We start from the raw sequence: 16,910 nt of genomic DNA, 5'->3' as shown, positions 1-16,910 counted from the left end.
TGCTCAGATTCAAATGTGGCACAAAAGAGAGAGAACCCAGAAGGGAGAAACTGTATTTGGTTCTTTCGTTTGGATGGGTAGAGTGGGGTGGAAGGATTGGTGTTGGTGCTTTTGGAGATATTCTTGAAATACAATACATACATCATATGTCATTATACAAGTGGAGAGACATTTGAAATAAAAAAAACTTTAATCGATTTGTATACTAACACATAGCGTATCATCCTATCAGATTAATCTGGGTTGTGGACATAAGTTTTGAAAGATTTTTCAATGTGCCCGAAACCCGAGCACATTAAAAATTACATAAAACTTACATTGTAATTTTTTTTAAATTTTTTTATTAAAGATGCTCCGGCTATTTAGTGAGAAGGATAGGGTTAGTTGGAGCATCTTTTTGAATAAAAAAATATATAAATTTGAGATGAAAATTCCCATTTACATCTTAATTTATATAAAGAAAAAAAAAATTAAACTCAGAATTACATTCACTTTTCTCTCTTTAATTCGCAAGCCCACCTCCTACGATGTGAAAGTAGGATGTAAATTCACATATTTATTTACATTTTGCCGCGAAGAATTTTACATCTTGCAGAACAGAAAGCTTTTTGGCCAACCAAAAAGCAAATTTTTTTATTTTTAAACATTTTGCATTTTCTATTGGATATAAAAAATTCACTGCTAATCTGCTTGTAAAGACTGAGTGTATAATTATTTATAGTTTGGCGCTTTGTATAGTTTTGGAGATGCTCTTCAAAAGGAATTAACTTCAGAGTGCGAGGTAGCAGAAAGTCTATTTTGAGAAAGTCTTTTTAACATTTTTTCTTACATAATACATAGAAGTCTTGGTAAGAAAATAAAAAAACAAACAGTTGGATCTGACAACCTATGTTCTACGTTTGTATATTTTAAGTAGACATTAATGAGAAATTGGAGCATTTAAGTAGACATAATGAAGAATGTTATTTGATTCAAAATTAATTTACTTACAAAATAAATAAATTTTATTTGATTCAAAATTAATTTACATATTATTTGTACATATATCTTTTAATAATAAAATGTGCCAAATATATGTAATAATACATGGAAAATATATTACCTACTAAATAAAAGAATGTTATTTGATTCAACATTAATTTACCTACAAAATATATATTAGTTGCTCATCATAAATTTATATATATATATATATATATATATATATATTGAGCTTATGGTAGTACTATATATATATGTTAGGGGTAATAATATGTGTAATAACTATTTGTTCATTGTAATTCAGGTGAGTAATTACATTTATTGAGTTATTTTGAATATTGTGGTACAAGTTGTAAATATCTTGTAATAATAGGTCAATTGTTTTTCTACTTGGCAGGTTTTTGTCTAAAAAATAAAAGTTGAAAGAGTCTATATCTAAAGAAGTCTAAAAAAAAAAAGCCTTTCCGTTCAGCATTTCTTTTATTTGAAATTTATAACTAGGTAATAATAGTTACTAGTTGTAATAATAGGTCAATTATTTTTCTCGACACGCCCCGATCAAGATCAGGGCGTGCTGGCCGTCACGTGGAAGTGACGTAACCATGTGCACAGTGCGGAAACTAATAAAATAGTAATATAAATAGTACGAATAAATAAAAACTAGCTTTACACAAGTAATGACAAACAAGTGCAAGCGTAAGTGCGACACTAAGTTCAGAGCATGAAAGCCTAATGCAGTCCAGGAGAAAACGACACAATAAAAGCACATCCGAAGGTGGTCCTACACTGGTGGTGGTCTGTCAGATATGCCGGGGAAATCCTTAGGGAAGCCACCAAACGTGTCACATCCCGGCCTGGGGCGGACCACTTCCCGGGTCCGTTTCGCCACCGTAGCACAATATTGTCCGCTTTAGGCCCCGACCACGCCCTCACGGTTTTGTTTCTGGGAACTCACACAAGAACTTCCCGATGGGTCACCCATCCTAAGAGTGCTCTCGTGCGCTACTCGCTTAACTTCGGAGTTCCCATGGAACCCGAAGCCAGTGAGCTCCCAAAAGGCCTCGTGCTAGGTAGGGATGGGAATATACATTTAAGGATCACTCCCCTGGGCGATGTGGGATGTCACAAAACGTGCTAGCCAACTAGAACCTGGAGGGGCGCAAAACAAAAGCGTGAGTGGGCAAAAACAAAGCTTTTCGAAAACCAATTTAATAAATAAGTTCTAACCCCTCGCCGTAAAACCTGTATACTTCCCAGAAAATAGAATATATATATATATATATATATATATATATATATATATATATATAAGTCATGCTTAGGAATATGCTATGCCAAAACCTCAAAGTGAAATGCAAGTGCTCAGGTAATGTCATATCAATATCATATAATCTGTCAACCGGAGTCACCTAACGTGACCTGTACGGTTGAATCTAGAGCTCAAATCTCTATCTCACTAGCTAGACCTGCACACGAGTCGTAACCACCTAAAGTGGTCTGTACGACAGGCCTGGGTGTAATATATAAATACGCTCAAGTGCTACGATCACGTGAAGGCTGGGCGAATAATCGCGGGTTACCTACGAGTCGGAACCACCTAAAGTGGTCTGTACAACAAGCCTGTGCACCTAACTTGGATCCAAGATGAGCGTGTGGTGCGGGAGGTGAACATCACGTGAAGGACTGTGCCCAACTATGGGCGGGAGCACTAACACCGGGGGTGCAGGTTATGAGCTATCTAAGCATCTCGAAACACTACTAAACATAACATAAGTCATACTCACCTGGCACTTACCTGTGCGTCCACAGCACTCACATACATATATATATATATATATATATATATATATACATATGCACTAATAATGTATAAGCAAATGGCAATATAAAGCATGGCATATAAACGAATAAATGTTTCCAACCAATTTCTGGGAAAAGTATAAGTATATAGGTATATACGGAAAACCAAAAGCCCACTCACTGATAAGTAGAAGGGTCTTAACCCCCTTGCCTCGAGTGATCACGATCGTCCTCGGGATATGTTTCACCTATATGCGAAACAACTATAAAAACGTTAATTTTAAAGCATATAACCAACTTTATGAAATAACTTCTCATACAATGCTCAAATGGGGTGTATGAATACACCAATGTGATCTACTCAACCTCAGGAATATCTCCATATTTTTAGAAAAAATTTTCACCGCCGCATGCGCCGGCCAAGGCACGGCCACACGCGCCGGCCACGCGCAGGCATGCTAACGGCATCAGTTAACGCTGTCAGGAATATTCCATTATCTTTAACGGTATCCGTCAACGGCGTTAGGAATATTCCGTCGTCTTCTCCGGCGAGGCTCCGGCGTCGTCGCCGGCGTCGGAAAATCGGGAAAACTTTAAATCGTCCTATCTTCTTCGTTTTTCAACCAAATTTTACAAAATTGGTACCAAATTGAAGCTTACAACGAGAGGAACAAGTTCATACCACTTTCAAGTGCTAAAATCCACGAAATCTCACCGGGAAAACACCCCCAACTCCGGCCAACCTTGAAACTCACGATCCCGACGTCCAAAACCTTTAAACGCACCACCCCGATCCTCCTAGGGACCTCATCAAGCTTCCTACAAGCTTGAAATTCCCAAAAACATAAGAAATTACGTGTGCATGAACAGTGCCAAAAATCGGGCATCATGAGTTCGACGTGAAACGAAGGTAACCTTACCTGAAATGGGTATGGATGGACTCCTACGGACCTCACGAGCATGGATATGTACTTTGTTTCTTTGATCTGTGAAGATTTGGTGTGTTTGTGTGTGTGTCTGTACAATGGAGGGGGAAATGGGAAGGGAAATGGCACGGGACAGGTGCAGGGATAGAGGGAAAGGGTGAGGAAAATTATGGGAGTGTGTGTGGTCCACAACCAGTCACACCAACTCAAAACAACCACACAATGAAAAAAAATCACATTAGGGGCAAAATTGTCTTTTCACGCGTATGTTTTAAAATTTTCGGAACGGGCTGTCACATTTCTACTTAGCAGTCATTTTTATATTTGGATTTTATTTGAAAATTTATAACTAGGTAAGTTTTTGTCCAAAAAATAAAAATTGCAAGGATTTATATCTAAAGAACTTTAAAAAAAAATGCCTTTCCTTTTCCCTCTCTTTTTCGGCGGCCAGGGTTTTGATTGTTTTCTAGGTTTTTCGTACTCTTACAAGTCCACAGGACTGGCTGGCTGCCCACTTACCACGATTTTAATATTTCGTGGTCGTCACATTTTCATATACGGCAAAAAAGTCAGATACATGCCAACATACCGAAACTACCAAAATATAACAAAATAAAAACAGTTATTATTAGCAGAAGAAAGTGGCCGGAAGTTTCAACTTGTAAGAAAAAATGTGCGTACATTACTTATCTTAAAGCGCCGGGCACCCACGCTTTGACTCAAATTGAAGTCATGTTTTCAAACGGTAGATTGTCCAAGGTGCATGCACGCACTCGAATAACCATATTTGTCTACCTCTATCATTTCACCCTTTTTATCGTTCGATTCCCCTAACTTTTGGATTTAAGTCCTTTTGTTACCATATATATTATGGGTGTTTCGGAGACATATTTTTTATGCATATTTTGACACAAGTTTTTGGGAAGATTACTTTGTAATTTATTTTAACGATCCAACCGTTTATCTTTTATATCTTCCCTAAAATATCATCTCTACAAAAAATCATCCACATCTAAAGTCATATGACTATTCGACAATACTTTATCATTTTTTCACAAAATTTATTCAAATTTTTTAATTTATGTTTCCTGAAGTTCTAATTTACTTTCATATTACTCTCTAACGTATTTACCCCTATAATTAATTAAAGTTAAAAAACCTTATAGATTAAAAAATTGCATTAAACATTATAAAAACATTGTGTCAAAAATATGAAGTGTCAAAAAGTCCACGAAGAGTCTCACTTTTGAGAAAGTCTCCTTAACATCTTAAATTCCAGCAGCCATCCCCATAAAATATTGAAGCCAATATCCTTCTAATATTCCACAAAAAAAACCCCTGTGGATCATCTTCCTTCCTTACAAGCAGCCATCCCCATAAAATATGGAAGCCACTAACCTTGAAAGATTCCACAACTAACGATCTGATTGCTATATAAGGAACGGAGTAGTGGCTTTCAATTTACTGCAACCTTTGAACTCCCCCTCTCTTTCAAGGTTTAACTAATCCCAATTCCATTTGCTATATCTTTAATGGCGCCTTTGGTTAAGGATCAAGTAGAGCCTCAACATGCCAAAATCCTAGCCATTGGCACTGCAAATCCACCAAATGTCTACTACCAAGAGGACTATCCTGATTTCTTGTTTCGAGTCACCAAAAATGAGCACAGAACGGATTTAAGAGAGAAATTCGATCGCATATGTAAGTGTATAATACATGCATGATATACATGATACCACATATTTTTATATTGTAACAAAAACATATCATGGATGAAATTATCTTACAATATGTAAGGTTTTTGACCTCTCTATGGAATACCAATTGATCTTAGGTTGTATACTCTGATTCTTTCTTGTTATGAGGTTAAAGTGAATAACATCCCGATACCAACGGGCGTGTTCATGTCAAAATAAATGATGTTAATTTATGTTATGAGGATACTTTTCTACTATATCATGCTGAGAGAAACTTACAAATGACATTGTATTTTGATCAAGAATCTTATTTAGGTGGTTTAAGGATATAGAACCTAACCTAACAAAAATCTTAATTTACTATTGAACAGGTGAGAAATCAAGAACAAGGAAGCGTTACTTGTACCTAACGGAAGAGATTCTAAGGGCTAACCCAAGCATATATACATATGGAGCCCCATCACTTGATGTGCGCCAAGACATGTTGAACCCTGAGGTCCCAAAGTTAGGGCAACAAGCAGCACTAAAAGCCATCAAAGAGTGGGGCCAACCTATCTCAAAGATCACCCACCTCATCTTTTGCACAGCTTCTTGCGTTGACATGCCAGGTGCCGACTTCCAATTGGTCAAGCTTCTCGGCCTTAACCCATCCGTCACCAGAACCATGATCTACGAAGCTGGCTGCTATGCCGGTGCAACTGTCCTCCGCCTGGCCAAGGACTTCGCAGAGAACAATGAGGGTGCACGCATCCTTGTGGTGTGCGCAGAGATCACAACTGTGTTTTTCCACGGACTCACTGACACCCACCTAGACATACTAGTGGGCCAAGCACTTTTTGCTGATGGAGCATCTGCTGTGATTGTTGGGGCCAATCCAGAGCCTGAAATTGAGAGTCCACTGTTTGAAATCGTGGCATGCAGACAGACGATCATACCTAATTCAGAGCATGGTGTCGTGGCCAACATTCGTGAAATGGGGTTTAATTATTATTTGTCAGGAGAAGTCCCCAAATTTGTTGGTGGAAATGTTGTGGATTTTCTGACTAAAACTTTTGAAAAAGTTGACGGAAAGAATAAGGATTGGAACTCCTTGTTTTTTAGTGTGCACCCTGGTGGGCCCGCTATTGTAGACCAGGTGGAGGAGCAATTGGGTTTGAAGGAAGGGAAACTTAGGGCAACAAGGCATGTGTTGAGTGAGTATGGCAACATGGGAGCTCCATCGGTGCACTTTATTTTGGATGAGATGAGAAAGAAGTCGATTGAGGAAGGCAAAGCTACAACTGGTGAAGGTTTGGAATGGGGTGTCGTAATTGGAATCGGACCGGGACTTACAGTCGAGACAGCTGTGCTGCGTAGTGAATCGATTACATGCTAAATACTTGCATAAAATGATTCATACATTGGTTATGCATTTCACGTGATGTGAGCGAGTACTGGATAACCGGTGTATACACACCCCTGCTGCAGCTGAGTTTTCTACCTAGTCAAATAATCATTTCACGATCACAGTTTTTGTGATTATTTTTCATTCACATACATAAGAATAAAAGTCTTCGGATCGGAGGATCCACATATGTACGGCTAGTCCATTGACTTTGGTTTTTCATTTAATTAATAAGATTGTGCACATTATATTTCGTTTGGAGTGCCTGCTAATTATGCATGCGTTATTGTAAGATTTTGAGACATTAACAAAAGAATATTAAAGTTTCGTCCAAAAAAAACAAAAAAAAAACAATAGAATATTAAAGCAGCTTTTTGTTGCAAGCTCTAATTAAGCTCTGGGATCATGAGAAGAATCGCAAGGGTTTGTCTTAATAATAAGCTGAGAAAACTGGACTCTGTATTAATTAATTAATTAGCTGGTCCCAAGATTATTATAGTAACAGAAAACAAAGGTTTGCTATCTGATTCTGATGCATTTGTTGACTCAATTAATTAAGGAGGGCCAAACATGGATTATATTTGGTTGGCTAAGAAGAAGAAATATTCAATATACTCAAAACTTGGATTGGTACTCATGGTGTGATTGTATAAGTAGAAGAATACTTTGAAAAAAAAAAACAAATTTTATAGTTATTTTATGACAATAGGAAATAAACATAATTAATCAACATTTCAGTAATAATGTAATTATAAACAACTACATCATATAATTTATAAAATGTTATTTAAATAGTGGATTTCGTAGCTTTACCCTAAAATCTTGCCTGAGCCTTTTGTTTTCGGGTGGTAAAAAATATACATTATTAGCAAATAACTAGGTTTGTTTTTTGTAGTTTAGGTGAAGTCTCATTCTAATATATTGGGAGGTCTCTATGTGAGGGGAAAAACTGACGCATATAATGCACAATTTTTTGTGACATATTTTTTATTTGTGATTGGTATAAACTAAGAGATGAGAGCGAAAAAGAAAAGTAAAGGAAAAAAAATCATAACACTAAACGATAATAAGAAACAACTTGCAGTTGTTAGGACTAAGACACCGAAAGTATTGGCCATATTTACTCAGTATGCTGGTTGACAAGATTTGTATCCGCATATGTTTGTGGACAAACTCAAGTCATATACCGTGGAAAGTTTGATAAGGAGTGTTGAGATTTTAAGGTATTTTTAATATTTTGCTTATTAGGGTTTGTTTGAGAGTTTACTATTTAATTAAACAGTGCTTTGTATTAGATTATTATTATCAATTAATGAAAGGGTAAAGTTAGGGAGATTAAATTTACAAACTAAATGATGTTTCATCAATAAGAATAAGCACGTTTATCAACGTCTAAGTAATAAACCAATCATCTACTTTTATGTTCTTTAATTTTCAGAATTCTTTTTACAAATTTAGTAGTTATAGCATTATTCTTAATAAGGTGCCTTTTCCGTTTCGTATTCAACTCTTTTCCCTTTGTTAAAAAAAAAAAAAAAAAAAAACCTGTTTTCCCTGTCTCTTTTCGGCGGCCAGGGTTTTTTGTTTTCTTATTTTTCGTTCTCTTACAAGGGCTGGCTGGCTGGCCACTTACCATGATTTTAATATTCTGTTGTCATAAATAGTAATGTACACCAATGATGCAGATTGAACATTTTAAAATATGCACATTAATTTATGATACTACTTGGAACTATATGCATGCACATATAAATAGTAAAAAAAAAAAAAAAAAAAAAATTAAAAACTAGATTTTAATCCTTAAATAAGATGAAGTTTAGAAAAATGTCTTATATAAGAATAAAAATTGATTTTAGTTCCTAAACTCTATTTAATGTAAGCATATGTATTCAATTTCTCTCTTTTTTTATTTATATTTTATGGTGTTCATAAATTAAATTTTATGAAAATATTATAAATTTTAATCTCATTATGGTAAGTATCTTATATAAGAAAATATTTTCATAGAGATTTTTCGGTACATTTATGTTTTTGCGTATTTTCTTATGTGCCACTAATTTATTACAACATATCTAGGTACAAACATTTCGGTACACTAGATTAGTATAATATGTTTAGGTATGGACATTTCGGTACACTAGTTTAGTATAATATATTTAGGTACCGACATTTCAGTACACTATTTTAACATCATATATTTAGGTACGGAATTTTCGATACACTTATGATTTTACATACTTTCTTATGTGCCACTAATTCACTTTCTTATGTGCCACTAATTCACTATAATATATTTAGGTATGGATATTTCGGTACACTAATTTAGTCAAATATATTATGATATGGACATTTAGGTACACTAATTAGAAGAAGTTAAATAAAATTAATGAATTAAAATGTGTATAATAATAAATTTAAAATTCAGATACATGCATGTGTTTGATCAAGAAATCGCGTTAGTTGTACAAATTAAACCAGTGGTGCTAACAGACTGAAACTACACAAATACAACAAACTATATATACGAATAAGTTAAAATGAGTAAACTACAAAAATTATTAATATAAAGAGAGATTTTAATTTTATTAATGAGTAAGCTACAAATTTTGGGTTCATACCTACGACTTTTGTTGTTTTTTTTTTTTTTTTTGAGAAAGTATGTTTACTACTACGCCTACATTCTAGTGCACACACATTTTTTCTTTCAAGTTGAAACTTCCAGTCACTTTCTACAGCTCCAATTTTCAAACATGGCGTAGTTTTAGAGGTTATTCAAGGGGAGAAACAGAGGGGGTTACATAGTTAAAATACGATTAGCAGTTTTTTCGAATATCGAAATTCGGGATCGATGAGATTATTAAAGGAATATTATGGTTTTACAGGAACTCAGGAAGCTGTATACATTGCCTAATCCATGTTGTTCATCTAATGGGAAGGATACAGAGTGTCTCGATAGGCTAATTAATGAAGAGGAATAGGTTTTGGCATGAAGTAATGGAAGTAAGGCTCTTGGGTGAAGATGATTTCGTTACGAAAATCTTACAAATTAGATGGATGTGATTTAGGAATGATGGTTACTTATACTATCATACTTTTGCTTTACATGTTCTCGTTTAAGATATATTCATATTCACGTTATTCTGGTCGTTACTTATTTAAAACAAAAGCTTATGAGATCGAAATTGTCATGGCATATTATCGTATATAAGTTATTCAATAATTACTTTTAATGTGGATGTATCCGACAATATATATGTGAGGTGCAAATAAAGAAACCCTCTTTTGAAATTTACAGTAGATTAAAAGTTTTCTTCTTCGTAGCCACTAAAACAGAACACATGACAAATTTATAAGAGAAGTTCAAATACAATCTAAGTGGAATTCTACAATTAGGCCCGGCCCAAGCCATGTGCGGGCATGGCGACAGTTTGGGGCCCAAAAAAATTGGGGGCATCAAAATTATTAGGGTATTATATTTATATATGTTTTTATAAGAGTATAAATTTATAAAATTTGGTTTAGTGACAAAGAAATTTAACTAGAAATGGTGGTTTTGTTGTTTAAAATGAATGAAGAGGTCTTAGGTTCAAAATACCATGTGTGCTTATTTACATTTCAATTTTTACAAATTTCTTTTCATAATAGTATAAATTTATAAAATTTGGCTAAATGATCAAGAAGTTTAATTAGAAGCAATGGTTTTTGTTGTTTAAAATTAACGAGAGGTCCTAAATTTGAAATGCTATGTGCATGTTTATTTTTTTCAATTTTTACAAATTTTTGTTTGGTTGTTAATTTATTTACTAGCTAGTAGCTACATGGGTTGCTATTTTTAAATATCTGTTCCAATTCAAGTCTAATCTTCAGCAAAAAATAATGCGTAGACTAAATTTTTAGATCAAATTTGCAAATAATATTACGTGTCATCAAAATGTTTAATTTAGTGTTCATTCATTACTTATACATATCCTTAAAGACTCAAAAGCATTAATCTTTTTTTAGTCTTATATTGATGAGGTTAGTAAATAATAAAAAAAACTCACAATTTATACAAAAACACTTTAAAAGTTCAGATGGAAAACAAAACTCATATTCTATCTACTTAAAAGCCTGAAGTTTTTTAGTTTCCTTCTCTTGATACAAAATAAATTAATTATTCCATATTTCTAAATTATTGAGTTTGAAGTGTTTTTCTAAATATAATTTTATCGATGTTTTACATATGAAAACAAATATTTTTTTTATATGAAATGAGGGCACATTTTTTTACGTCACCCTGAGCCTCAAAAATCTCTGGACCGACCCTGTCTACAATAATGTGTATGTAATGATGTATGTATACACACACACACACACACACATAAAGAGAGAACTCAATTTATACACACACACACACACACACACACACACATAAAGAGAGAACTCAATTTAAACACTATTTTTGGCCTCTCAATATTCTTATTTATTTTTTGCTATTAAATTGAATAAGTTAAATAAACACAACAAATAAGGTTAATAAATTATGCGTATGAAGAGAAAAATGATGTGTGTTTATCATTTTCTAATGCTTGCATTAAATCATGGATGAAATAAATTGAATGCATCTAAATCTCAAAGTAAAACCTCACATTTTGGATTATGTTTTCGCAATATATACGGAGAGATTTTACCCACCTCCCGGAAAATATAGTTTTATTTAAAGTAATTAAGATTTTGGCCCTCTACATACATTATCAACTAGTTTTGAGTTGTGTCAGTTGCATAATGCTTTATTGATTTGAGTCTTATTCTTCAACTCAACGTGTCTCGATGTCAAATTCCTTCTCGTTTTAGTATAGATTAATAGAGAATATCACTTGTAATAAAAAAAAAATTAATTTTAAATTACATATTTTAATTCCATTATCTTACTGAAGTCAAGTGGATTATTTTGACCAAAAATCTATCTAATACATCTGTAATCGCGGCATGTTTGACTGAAGAGTCGAGGCTTCTTTTTTTTTTTTTTTTTTTTTGCGCGGGAACGTCGACCGGACCTGTTTTCTACGAGGGATATTTGAACCAATTTCCCTTTTTAACTTTTTCACGTGTTTTGGACCTGTAATCAACATGTATATTAACATAATATACAACTTGACATGAATCTGCCCTTCGGATTTATTGAGATTTCGGTTGGTGGTGCACTGGTCATGGAGAAGGAACTAGCGAGGCAATGTCTTGTTTTGGTTTTGTTGGATCAAATATCAACCGTATTATCAAAAAATAAAACAAAAGTATGATGTTTTGGACTAAGCAGAGGGTAAGGGTTGCACGGCTCCCGGGCGGCCGAGAGTAAGCCAACGTCACTTGTCCCATCAGTACATTCAACTATCAGCCATAATATTATATAATTAAAACAAAAGTATGATTTTTTGGACTAAGCAGAGAGTAAGGGCGGGCAGGTCTGCTGGTGGCCGAGAGTAAGCCACCGTTACTTGTCCCAGTAGTACATTTTCTAGTTTATAATAACTTGAAGAATTAATGAGGAACTTGTTTCCAATTCTTTTGGTCAAATGTACATGAAAAGTCTTCTTCTTGAAAACGTGCATTTTTTATTATAAAATATTGAATTATTTATCATAATACAATGGATGAACCCAAAAAAAAAAAAAAAAAAAAAAAAAAATCACAATCCAAAAACTCAATGCAAATATAACCATCAAAAGGTCCATCTGTGCAGTTCTGCGTAAAAATATCACAAGGAATGAAAGAAAAAAGAAAGAATAAAAGAAAGTAGTAGGCCTTGATGAAAGACCATTCAAAAAGAAAAATTTACACGGGACAAAATTTCAAGATTGAAACCGTAACATCATGATAAGAGATATTTAGTGCCAGCACTTCTAAACCTACCATAACACATGGCCTCTAATTCCAAAGGGGACCTAAAATGTCCAATATATATGATATTATTTACACTAAAAGATAGGAGAGAGGACTAAGTCGTACAATTGACAGATCATAATAGTTTGGTTCGATTTTTCGTTTTCACTTACTAGACCGTTATACTAAGTGACGATATAATAAAAGCAATAACTATGTTAATTCTAACTTATTTTTCTAACCACCTTAACTTCACCACTCAAGGTGACCCTGAGAAGGTTTGCAAGTACGACTATTCGTGCATGTACACCTCCGGAAAATGAGCTAAAATACATGACAATAGAGGTCCGTCTTCATTGTTATGCATCTTAGTATTACAAGTATTTTAGCTGTTAAATTTGATTTTGATAACTGTTAGATTTTTTTTTTTAATTCCATCCATTTATTTTATGTATCACTAATTATGCATACCATTGAGAAATAATTGTGACAAAAGAGAAAATAATACATCAAGAAGTTGATTCCAGAACTGTTGTAGCTAGGTTTTTTTTTTTTTTTTCCCTAACTTATTTTGTAACCTTTTGGGGTGAGGTGAGGTGCGAGCTATGTCCCGAGTAAATCAAGCAAGCTGAGATACAAAAAGTAATTTGTTATGTAAGCAGATTGGGGTAGAACTAGATCATCCATGTATATAACAGAACAGAGAATGTTTTCTGTTTTCCCCAGGCCAAGAGATGTTAGAGGAAGCCTAATGTGGACGGACAATTTGTTACTGTTTGTGGCCTAAAATTCAACTTCCACTTCCAACATAGTATGTTAATAAAAACTTTAAATAATATATTAACATGTGCGATGGTGCGTAAGATGGCTTCCTCGTATATTGTCATATATATTTTATGTACTTTATATATTGAGTTGAAACTTTCTTTTGGACGAAACTGGGTAGTGGAAACTGTAAACGTACGTTGAGGACGAAAGAGAAAATATCCGAACCTTGAAGATTCAAAATTTGGAGTGCCTGCTGCTTACCGGAAGCCTCTTTGCTGACTTTTTCTATCCCGTCCATTAGAAATGACGAGTTGAATATTATGTGTGCATTAAAATATATCCTAACATTGAAGATTCCACAAGTTAGTAGGATCTCTGATTGCTATATAAGGAATGGGGTAGTGCCATTCATTTTATCGCAACCTTTCAACTCCCCGTCTCTTTCAAGTTTCAACAAATCCCTACTCTATATCTGCTCTTTAACTTGCTTCATGGCGCCTTTGGTTAAGAATCATGTAGAGCCTCCACATGCCAAAATCCTAGCCATTGGCACTGCAAATCCTCCCAACGTCTACTACCAAAAAGACTATCCTGATTTCTTGTTTCGAGTCACCAACAATGAGCACAGAACAGATTTAAGAGAGAAGTTCGATCGTATTTGTAAGTATAATTTTTACAAGCACTAGTCGTGCACATTTATACTGCACATGCATGAGATTACCTTATATTTATATGTAGGAAGAAAACATATCATGCAAGAAATTATACCAAAGATTTTTGACCTCTCAATGAATTGACTTTGACCTTGAGTTGCAAACTCTAACTCTACCAAATTATGAGGTAAAATGAATCACTTCACAAACTCAACGTGCCACACGACATGTTCATTTCAAAAGATACATTGTTATTAACAGAAGACAATAGTCACTTTAGACATGTTACATTAATTAAATTGTGGCATCTTGATCCAATAATACATTGTTATGTGTAAGTTTTTCTTCAAATGACATTGTATTAGTTGATGCACAAGGATATAAAACATGTCCTAACTTAATTACTAATTAACAGGTGAGAAATCAAGAACAAGAAAGCGTTACTTGTATCTAACAGAAGAGATTCTAAAGGCTAACCCAAGCATATATACCTATGGAGCCCCATCACTCAATGTGCGCCAAGACATGTTGAACCCTGAGGTCCCAAAGCTAGGGCAACAAGCAGCATTCAAAGCCATCAAAGAGTGGGGCCAGCCCATCTCAAAGATCACCCACCTTATCTTTTGCACAGCTTCTTGCGTTGACATGCCAGGTGCCGACTTCCAATTGGTCAAGCTCCTCGGCCTTAACCCATCTGTCACCAGAACCATGATCTACGAAGCTGGTTGCTATGCTGGTGCGACTGTCCTCCGCTTGGCCAAGGACTTCGCAGAGAACAATGAAGGTGCACGCGTCCTTGTGGTGTGTGCTGAGATCACGACTGTGTTTTTCCACGGACTCACTGACACCCACCTTGACATACTGGTAGGCCAGGCTCTTTTTGCTGATGGAGCATCTGCTGTGATAGTTGGGGCTAATCCAGAGCCTGAAATTGAGAGGCCACTGTTTGAAATTGTGGCTTGCAGGCAGACGATCATACCTAACTCAGAGCATGGTGTGGTGGCTAACATTCGTGAAATGGGGTTTAATTATTATTTATCGGGAGACGTCCCTAAATTTGTTGGTGGAAGTGTTGTGGATTTTCTGACTAAAACTTTTGAAAAGGTTGATGGAAAGAATAAGGACTGGAATTCCTTATTTTTCAGTGTGCACCCTGGTGGGCCCGCCATTGTAGACCAGGTGGAAGAGCAATTGGGTTTGAAGGAAGGGAAGCTTAGGGCTACAAGGCATGTGTTGAGTGAGTACGGCAACATGGGAGCTCCATCGGTGCACTTTATTTTGGATGAGATGAGAAATAAGTCAATTGGGGAAGGCAAAGCCACAACTGGTGAAGGTTTAGAATGGGGTGTCGTAATTGGAATCGGACCAGGACTCACTGTCGAGACAGCTGTGTTGCGTAGTGAATCTATTACATGCTAAATACTTGCATGGAACGGTGTATGAATACACTGTATGCGAGAGAGTATAATTTGGAGGGCTTTGTTTGTTCCTCTTTTTTCTATGTAGTCTGTTGCTTTGTCTTTTCCTGTCTATGTTTATGTCTGTTCAAAAAAAAAAAAAAAAAAGTCTGTTTCTTCGCTGGGCGTTTTGTCCCTCGTAATCCAAAGTGTAGTATTAACCCCAAATAATAAGAGATGGTTTTTTTTTTTTGTTTTATGGATCATCCTCCAGAGAACCTCATTTCTCATATAGACTTTGGTATTTTTTTTTTCTTTTTCAAATCTCTAAAAAAATTTATCTTTCATGTAAATAATAAAAGATGGTTTTGTCATTACTTCGAGTTTCATGCGAAATATTCATACATCATTGTAAGGGCAATGTTTCAACCAACAGTTTGTCTTATTAAGGTCTTCCACACTAGTTTATAAAAATTAAACAACCTGAGTTTAATACTTATAACACTGTTGTTATACTAGTGTGAGTTTAATAACTGTGAGAATCCAAAGTCATTGAGTCCATGACCGGATTTTTTAGATATAAGTACGTATCCCAATCAGTCTTACTTCAACCCTAAAAAATTATGGTCTCACAAAACACTTTTTGAATTTATTCCGACATTAGTTACAATTACAAAGCCACTATACATGTCACAAGCAAATAAAAAAGCTCTACATTTTAATTTTCATATCAACATAAATGCTATAATGGTATAATTTAGGGATCAACTCGAAAAATATTAAATATGAAACACAATCTCAATTAGGGAATTTGTTTAGGTAGAGCCTAGTCATAAGGCATTCGCAAGAAAAATATGTTACAATGTAAAGAAAATGAAGTTTTTTGAATGAACGATATTATCTACACTAAGACCATCTCCAACCCTTGAGTTAAAATTTAAAATTTTTAACTCAAAAAATTTAGGTTTTAACCTAGATACTATTTTTCTCCTCTAACCCTTCTAGGTTAAATTTTCAGCCCGAGATTATTAAAAAATAAATTTAGGATAGTTTTTCTTTCTTAAAGTAACTTTTTTTTTTTTGAAAAAAAATAAATTATGTAGACTATCCTAATTTAATTTTATGAACATTTTAACCTAAAAATATTTAGATTCCAATAAATATTGAAAAATCACTAAACTGATATCATGAAACTCGTGGAACACTGTGAAAAAATATGAAACACATAAAAGATTTTTTTTAATTACTTTAGCCGTTGGATTTAAATTTGGACGATAGAACCTTTTTTTTTTTTTTTTTTTTTTTTTGCCATTGGATTTGATCATATTAGATCTCAGTTGTTGGATTCAATGAATTAATAAATATAAAACTAAAAAAAAAATACACATATATGATGGGCCAACCCCACTAACCTGGGGGGAATCTTGGGCTAAACTTGCCCCAGA

The 16,910-nt window shown here is 34.5% G+C and overlaps 2 protein-coding genes across 2 annotated transcripts; both read left to right on the top strand.

Annotated features, from left to right (window-relative positions):
- The first annotated feature begins 5,040 nt into the window (after window positions 1-5,040).
- On the top strand, window positions 5,041-7,041 carry LOC103946759 (4-hydroxycoumarin synthase 1). The gene is made up of 2 exons (XM_048583248.1): window positions 5,041-5,408; window positions 5,776-7,041. Exons 1-2 carry the CDS (start codon window positions 5,240-5,242, stop codon window positions 6,777-6,779), a joined length of 1,173 nt encoding a protein of 390 aa, XP_048439205.1. The 5' UTR covers window positions 5,041-5,239; the 3' UTR covers window positions 6,780-7,041.
- Window positions 7,042-13,823: 6,782 nt separating this feature from the next.
- Window positions 13,824-15,724, top strand: LOC103945212 (3,5-dihydroxybiphenyl synthase-like). Its single transcript, XM_009355753.3, has 2 exons — window positions 13,824-14,075; window positions 14,484-15,724. Exons 1-2 carry the CDS (start codon window positions 13,907-13,909, stop codon window positions 15,485-15,487), a joined length of 1,173 nt encoding a protein of 390 aa, XP_009354028.2. The 5' UTR covers window positions 13,824-13,906; the 3' UTR covers window positions 15,488-15,724.
- The last annotated feature ends 1,186 nt before the right edge of the window (window positions 15,725-16,910 follow it).

Source organism: the organism of the source record quoted next, unplaced genomic scaffold (assembly GCF_019419815.1).
Source record: "Pyrus x bretschneideri cultivar Hongxiangsu unplaced genomic scaffold, Pyrus_bretschneideri_v1 Contig1, whole genome shotgun sequence".
NCBI classification, from domain to species: domain Eukaryota; kingdom Viridiplantae; phylum Streptophyta; class Magnoliopsida; order Rosales; family Rosaceae; genus Pyrus; species Pyrus x bretschneideri.
This window is presented reverse-complemented; position numbering and strand designations above follow the sequence as displayed.